This window comes from Lolium rigidum, chromosome 3 (assembly GCF_022539505.1).
Source record: "Lolium rigidum isolate FL_2022 chromosome 3, APGP_CSIRO_Lrig_0.1, whole genome shotgun sequence".
Taxonomy (NCBI): domain Eukaryota; kingdom Viridiplantae; phylum Streptophyta; class Magnoliopsida; order Poales; family Poaceae; genus Lolium; species Lolium rigidum.
In genome coordinates, this window is record NC_061510.1 from 123,608,274 (window position 1) to 123,616,206 (window position 7,933).

The 7,933-nt window shown below is 45.7% G+C and overlaps 1 protein-coding gene across 1 annotated transcript; it reads left to right on the top strand.

Moving 5' to 3' along the window:
* Positions 1-910: 910 nt before the first annotated feature.
* On the top strand, positions 911-3,931 carry LOC124695460 (pyruvate decarboxylase 2-like). The gene is made up of 6 exons (XM_047228305.1): positions 911-1,492; positions 1,647-1,810; positions 2,531-3,181; positions 3,277-3,394; positions 3,480-3,668; positions 3,761-3,931. The coding sequence occupies exons 1-6, from the start codon at positions 911-913 to the stop codon at positions 3,929-3,931; spliced, it is 1,875 nt and encodes a 624-aa protein (XP_047084261.1).
* Positions 3,932-7,933: the final 4,002 nt, after the last annotated feature.

Consider the following 7,933-nt stretch of genomic DNA (forward strand, 5'->3'; position numbering starts at 1 on the left):
CATGGGGTGGGGGAAATTATACTTACTGGTGGCGCGATTATGTAAATAGAGCTAGGCCAGTTTTAGTGACCGCTCTTATAATTTTCACTCCTCTAACTGTATAAGGGATCTGTTAGGTACGGTTTTGGCCAACTTTTAGTCTTCTAACGAATTATTAGCAGGAACGGAGCTGCCTTGTAGCCATTGGGGTCAGCTGACCCCAATTGGAAATGCAAAATCCTTTACTAATTAGTACTAGCTAGTGTTAATTTGTAGAGGATGACACCAGTGCAATAGAGATATATATTAGAGTGAAGAACCCAGTGCAATTTGTTTCCAGCTTCATTCCTGATTATTAGGTGTCCCAGTTAGAGATCTTATGTTATTGTATTTTTTCTTTTAATATGACATGTTTACACCCCCTTCGGGTCTAAACATTTGTTGTGGGTTTAATAAAATATAGACATATTTTATCTTATGTTTTTCGCTAAATTTGTGAAAGTATTTAGAGCCCGATGAAGTATTTATTTCTGGCAATTTTTGAGCAATGGACTTTTCTCAAAAGAAATGTTTGCTGGAAAATACAAAAATGTATGTCGCGGCCATCGGTTCCGTGCCTCCGTGTTTCCCTCCCTAGTTCAGCTCACACGTGACAGGTCACAAGCTCACATTGCGCAGCAGACGAGAATTAAAACCGCGACCTGCGCCGCAAACCAAATACCGCTGTCAAGCCCAAGTGTCCAGCCCCGGGTCGAGGCGTGGTTTTTGCCTTTCCCGAAGTAAAGAAGGCGCGTTTTGCTCGAATACCCCTGCTTTTAGCAGTAAATTGTAGTTCGCTCCCCATATGCCACCTGAGTATAAAGTGAGGACACTTGGCTCTCTCGTCGTCAAGCACATCAAACACACCAGCCTGACACACACACCTCGCCAAATGTCGTCGAAGAAGCAAAAACTCGACCAAGGTTTACCACATTCCCCCGAACCCCACAACGGCTGTGCCCCGTACTCCGCCACCCAGTCCGTGATGGACATCGACGTCGGGCCCGTGAACGGCGCGTCGCCGGCTGCCGCGAACGGCGCGGTGGGCGCGGCGGCACCGGTGTCCGCTGGCGAGGCGTCGCTGGGGCGGCACCTGGCGCGGCGGCTGGTGCAGGTGGGCGTCGGCGACGTCTTCGCCGTCCCCGGGGACTTCAACCTCACGCTGCTCGACCACCTCATCGCCGAGCCCGGCCTGCGCCTCGTCGGCTGCTGCAACGAGCTCAACGCCGGCTACGCGGCCGACGGCTACGCGCGCGCCCGCGGCGTCGGGGCATGCGCCGTCACCTTCACCGTCGGCGGCCTCAGCGTCCTCAACGCCATCGCGGGCGCCTACAGCGAGAACCTCCCCGTCATCTGCATCGCCGGCGGGCCCAACTCCAACGACTACGGCACCAACCGCATCCTCCACCACACCATCGGCGTCCCCGACTTCTCGCAGGAGCTCCGCTGCTTCCAGACCGTCACCTGCCACCAGGTACGCGCGCGGCGTTTGCCAGATCGACATGCATCGCCTCTTCCTGATTCCTGTTATTTGTTGGGGATTTCCCTTCAACCCGATGTACTGTAGTACTTGTAATTTGTTGGGTTCGAGGGTTTGATCTGGTTTGCCCTGTTGTTTGTGGATTCAGGCAGTGGTGACCAATCTGGACGACGCGCACGAACAGATCGACACGGCGGTTGCCACGGCGCTGAGGGAGAGCAAGCCCGTGTACCTCAGCATCAGCTGCAACCTCCCCGGGCTAACCCACCCCACATTTAGTCGTGACCCAGTCCCCTTCTTCCTCACCCCCAGGTACCACCCTGCTCTGTTCATCTCCCGAGTCACATGTTTTTTTCCCAATTATTATGCAACCGCGTTAGATCATGGGGCATTTCCCCCAACTTGTCTACTATAGTACGCACTACGCCGTGTATTTTAATTTTTAACTGCTGATTTGCATGTCTTAAAACTGCTGGGAACTCCCAATATTGCGCCTACCTGGAATCATTAGCATTGGCAATTTAATATGGGGAATTTTGATGCTATTTTACTTGCATCAACTCTGCTGTAGTAATACTTACTTGCACTGTAATATGAATATACAGTATATGTGAAGCCATCTAACAATGGATTGAACTGTTTTGTGAAATTGCAGGATAAGCAATAAGTTTGGACCATTGAACAATTCCACCAAATTATCTACTCCAGTAGGCAGTGCGTAGGATGATGTTTTGACTGTAGATTTGCATTTGTTGCTATCTGAGTTATCTGATAAATTTAATGATCTGCTGGGAGCTTAAGATTTTATTATTACCCAAATGATCTGCCTAGTTGATCCAGTAGTCCTATGCTGGGATAGTTGATTCAATAGTGTACCTATTTCATTGATGCTCTTTGACCTATCTTATCTGATGAATTTAATGAGTGTTTTGGGACATTTCAGTATTTTACTATAAGTTGATTAAGCCCCTGATGAAATACACTGTATTGGCTAAGAATTCTAATGAATTGCACTGTGTTGTGAAATTGCAGGATGAGCAATAAGATGGGGCTCAAGGCTGCAGTGGAGGCAACCGTCCAGTTCCTGAACAAGGCTGTGAAGCCGGTGCTTGTCGGCGGTCCCAAATTGCGGGTTGCGAAAGCACAGGAGGCCTTCATCGACCTTGTGGATGCCAGTGGCTATGCCTATGCGACAATGCCATCGGCCAAGGGCCTTGTTCCAGAGACGCACCCCCACTTCCTGGGCACCTATTGGGGCGCTGTCAGCACCGCATTCTGTGCAGAGATTGTTGAGTCGGCCGACGCCTACATCTTCGCAGGCCCTATCTTCAATGACTACAGCTCTGTTGGTTACTCTTTCCTCCTCAAGAAGGACAAGGCCATCATCGTGCAGCCTGACCGTGTCATTGTTGGGAACGGCCCGGCATTTGGCTGTGTCATGATGAAGGAATACTTGTCTGAACTGGCGAAGCGGGTGAAGAAGAATACCACTGCCTACGAGAACTACAAGAGGATCTTTGTGCCTGAGGGCCAGCTGATGCAGTGTGAGGAAAATGAGCCGCTGCGTGTCAATGTGCTCTTCAAGCACATCCAGAAGATGCTTACGGGTGACAATGCGGTGATCGCAGAGACTGGTGATTCCTGGTTCAACTGCCAGAAGCTGAAGCTGCCTGAGGGCTGTGGGTAAGCATTCTTACATACTGACTTTGCACTGCTGTGACTTTGTATGTTTCCTTGTTCATTGCCTTGTACTGAGCAGGGTTGTTTGCACACTTCAGGTATGAATTCCAAATGCAGTATGGTTCAATTGGATGGTCAGTGGGTGCATTGCTTGGATACGCTCAAGGGGCGAATGACAAGCGTGTGATCGCCTGCATTGGTGATGGGAGCTTCCAGGTGAAATTTCTTGCAGTACCTTATATGTTGCTATCTTGTGGAAATTAGTGTGTTCCTAATCTGATCTTGTGGCAACTATGTGCAGGTGACTGCCCAGGATGTGTCGACGATGCTGCGGTGCGGGCAGAACAGCATAATTTTCCTGATCAACAATGGCGGGTACACTATCGAGGTGGAGATCCATGACGGACCTTATAATGTCATCAAGAACTGGAACTACACCGGCCTTGTGGACGCAATCCACAATGGGGAGGGCAAATGCTGGACTGCTAAGGTAAGCGATGGTCCATTGCGTAGACCAGTGCAAGCATCACAATGAGGCCGAGCTCATGGAATTGCTGCTGATGGATCTTGTGATACCTGCAGGTGAAGTGCGAGGAGGAGCTGACGGCAGCGATTGAGACGGCTCTGGGGGAGAAGAAGGACTCCCTGTGTTTCATCGAGGTGATCGCGCACAAGGACGACACCAGCAAAGAGCTACTGGAATGGGGCTCCAGGGTCTCTGCAGCCAACTCCAGGCTACCCAACCCTCAGTAGATCAAGCTTACCCCCCTCCTCTGTCTCACTAAGTAGATTGTTTAGCATGCACCTAGCACGTTGGCCTCCGGAACATCCTTAGCATGTGACTCATGTGACATGTCTAGCATGTACCTAGCACGTTGGCCGCCAGAAAATTTCTTCTGTACTAGTCTATCGTTGCCCTTCTGTTAATGTATCCATATGTTCGGTAGCTCTGTTTGTCTCTGCGTTCTGCTTCTGTGAATTTCCTACTATTCGTCTTTGAGATTTTTTTCCCTCTTTGAGGAAAAAGATATCAAGAAAATTTAGTTTTCCTTCTTATCTGAACTTCTGTGCACCTATCGCCATGACGCTATCCAATGCCGTGACATGCAAATGACATTTTAGCACTGATATATGCTAGCAGAGGTTTTAGTCCTTGGTGGATCTATGGTTTCACCGTTTGAGGTGCCATACTTTACTCGCATAATTTAGTTGTGCATGGACGGTTCAACAAGAATATCATGTAAGTATAAAATCTAAAAAAATTGTAATACTCCCTCCTCCCTCCGTTCCTAAAATAGTTTCTCAACTTTGTGTAAGTACGGATGTATATAGACATGTTTTAGCTATAGGTACATCCGTTTCTAGAAAAAGTTAAGAAGCTTTTTTTTGGAAATATTCCAACATTTGGGTTTTCGAAACGATCAATATCATTATATATGTTTATTTAAATTTAGATAAATCTCAGATAACCTTTCATGGACGGAGGGAGTACGATTTTATAGTACATAAAAGAGGCACATGTGATTTTCTCACACGTAATTCTATTCTTGTAAATATCTGAGTTGACGGCAGTCCTTGGCTCTTACGCCTTTCGTTCCAATATTTTTTCCTTTTGGTGCAAGTTAGCAAGATTTAACTTTTAACTAATCTTTAGGCCTCTTACATTTTACGATGAAAGGAGTATGATCTTACCTCTCAAGTTGCGAAAAAATAATTATCATCAATCATGCATTTTATGTATCAGATAAGCAACTCAAACATTGCAAATAATTTTTGTAGCAGGGCACGAGCATTTGAGTAATGGGATTTCTATTTTCGTGCCCTCGGGTCTTTAGTTGTGCTCAGTTTTCCCAGCTCCTTAGTTTTTCCTCAGTTTTACCCAAACGTTTGTCTGAAACCATCACACGTGATGTAACGGCCGGTTGCCCGACGGTTGACCGTTATCTTCTGACTAGTGGGGCCATGTAGAGCCTGCAAAGACACGTCAGACCATGCATCTTTGTTTGACCGTAAGCATCGCTCGTATCCCCGACCAAAACGCGAACGAGTGGGGCTTCGGTATATCAAATGACGAGTGGGGCCATGACGCTGATACAAGGGGCAATACACGGGTAGGATTAGATTTTTAAACGGAGCTCTACAGCGATGGCACGGAGGAGGTGGCATGCGGGGTGCCAAGATGAGATCGACGTCCACAAAGAACCGCATGAGGCGAGACCGGACGCATTAGATAGATATGAACTAGACGCGTTTAACCATGCAAAGAAGAGAAGAAATGGTCGACGACATCGACGACCACCTCAAAACTTTGACTGACCGTGTCGGACACGAACGCGAGCAATGTAGAGAAAACTAGTGTCTCTCCTTTCCGGCGTGTATAGGTGGGTGCTAGGAGAGTGTGGTGGCGAAGGGAAAGACCTCGCGGCGGTCCGTGGCGTCCAAGCATAGCGGGTCGGCGTGGCCGTGCCCACGGCCGGCGTGCATGCATGTTCGGCATTGGCATCAGCATGTACGTTCGGCATTGGCCTCGGCGGTATCTCCGGTGTGTCGTTGATCGAATGAGGGGACGGGATTGAGGGTGCATCCCGACGTTGACCTAGCAGAGGGCGGCGAGCATAGCCGTTTCGACCATGCCGATATCGGCATCGGCATCGTTTGGAGGCTGTGGTGCTCGAATCAAGTTGGGATTTGTTTCTTGTAGGCCAAAATGAATTTGAAACAAGTTTCATGTTGAAGGTTAGGTAACGAAAGTTTGTAACTATCCCAAAATTATACTAGCGCCATGGTGAGGTTCTTTTTGATAGAGCTATACGGTTGGGCAAACTTTTTTGACACTTTTTAGATAGGGTTCCTTGTTGTTACACGTATGGCATCATGTATGGAAAATTTGGGGTCATTTGGAGATGTTCGAAAAATCACTTTGCTTAAGCGCATGCCGTTTCGTCTCGCTCGAAACCAGCTTTTCTAACAAGGTGATTTTTTCTACCTTCTCTAAATAACCTCAAATTTCATACAGCTGATCTTCTATACATAGATAGATAGATTGTTTCGTTTTTACATTTTTCGAACATTTTATTTCCCTTTATAATACCCAATTGATTTTCAGGTCAAAACCTCGAAAAACAGCATCATGTATGGCATCATTTTCACCCTAAATTTCAAATTTTCTGAAACTTTCCCTTTTAGATATTCCTTGTTGTTATAGGTATGCCATCATGTATGCCAAATTAGGTTCTTTCTCACTGAAACCAGCTTTTGTAACAAATTAGGTTTTTTCTGCCTTCTCTAAATGATCTCAAAAATCATACGTGATAGGTTTATCATTCTATACAAAGATAGATGGTTTATCATTTTTTGCGTGAAAAGTAATGGCTACAACAAATTGTTGATGGTTTATCATTTTTTTGCGTGAAAAGTAATGGCAACAACAAATCGGTGATGCATGGTTTATCATATTTTTTGCGTGAAAAGTAATGGCAACAACAAATTGTTGATGGTTTATCATTTTTTTGCGTGAAAAGTAATGGCAACAACAAATCGGTGATGCATGGTTTATCATATTTTTTGCGTGAAAAGTAATGGCTACAACAAATTGTTGATGGTTTATCATTTTTTGCGTGAAAAGTAATGGCAACAACAAATCGGTGATGGTTTATCATTTTTTGCGTGAAAAGTAATGGCAACAACAAATCGGTGATGGTTTATCATTTTTTTTGCGTCAAAAGTAATGGCTACAACAAATTGTTGATGGTTTATCATTTTTTTGCGTGAAAAGTAATGGCTACAACAAATTGTTGATGGTTTATCATTTTTTTGCGTGAAAAATAATGGCAACAACAAATCGGTGATGGTTTATCATTTTTTTTGCGTGAAAAGTAATGGTAACAACAAATCGGTGATGGTTTATCATTTTTTGCGTGAAAAATAACGCCAACGAGAGAGACAGAGAGGGGTTATCCTGCCCGTTCCCTATATCATACGATCAACGGTCGGCGGGCACGATCCGCGTGACATGGGCTAGACCAATCGGGGCGATGATGCACGTCTGCGAGAATTTGTGAAGAGAGAGGGCAAAACCGAGTACTATCAAGAAACCAAGGGCACCCGAGTAGTAAATAGACTAAGGGATTCAAATATGAGATTTAAAAAATGGAAAATGCGTGTTTTGTACAATGAAACCCATCTTGGCCTACCTCAAACTATTTGCAATACCAATATACATCGAGTGTGAGAATTGTGGCCTCATTTAGACAAAGTATGATTTGGGGGAAGCTGTTTTGGGAAGGGCTTATTGTGGAAAACCATGCACCTTCATAGCTACTAGGTGATTTGAGAAGTGGCAATTTGTGGTAAAACTTGATTTATCTATGATTTATCTATGATTTGAGAAGTGGCAATTTGTGGTAAAGACTCCATGAGTAAGTGCCACTCTTTTTAGGATTTTTTTGCACATTAAATGACTCATTTAACTAGTTAATCCCATTTGTTGACTCACCGTTGACCAGCCACTTGAGGGTAAAACCGAGTATATTGCACTAGCCGATATTAGCACTCGAGGGGAAAATTGAGCACACAAAAAATGCTAGTATAAGACTCGAGGGTATACCTGAGTATATCTAAATTTCCAGGGTTAGAATCGAGGACACGTGCAATTGTTGACGCGTAGACGCGGGTCGCGGTGGAGAAGTCGAGACGTGCAATCGTGGACGCGTGTCGCGTTGCGTAAGTCCAAGACGTGCGGACGTGCACCCGTGC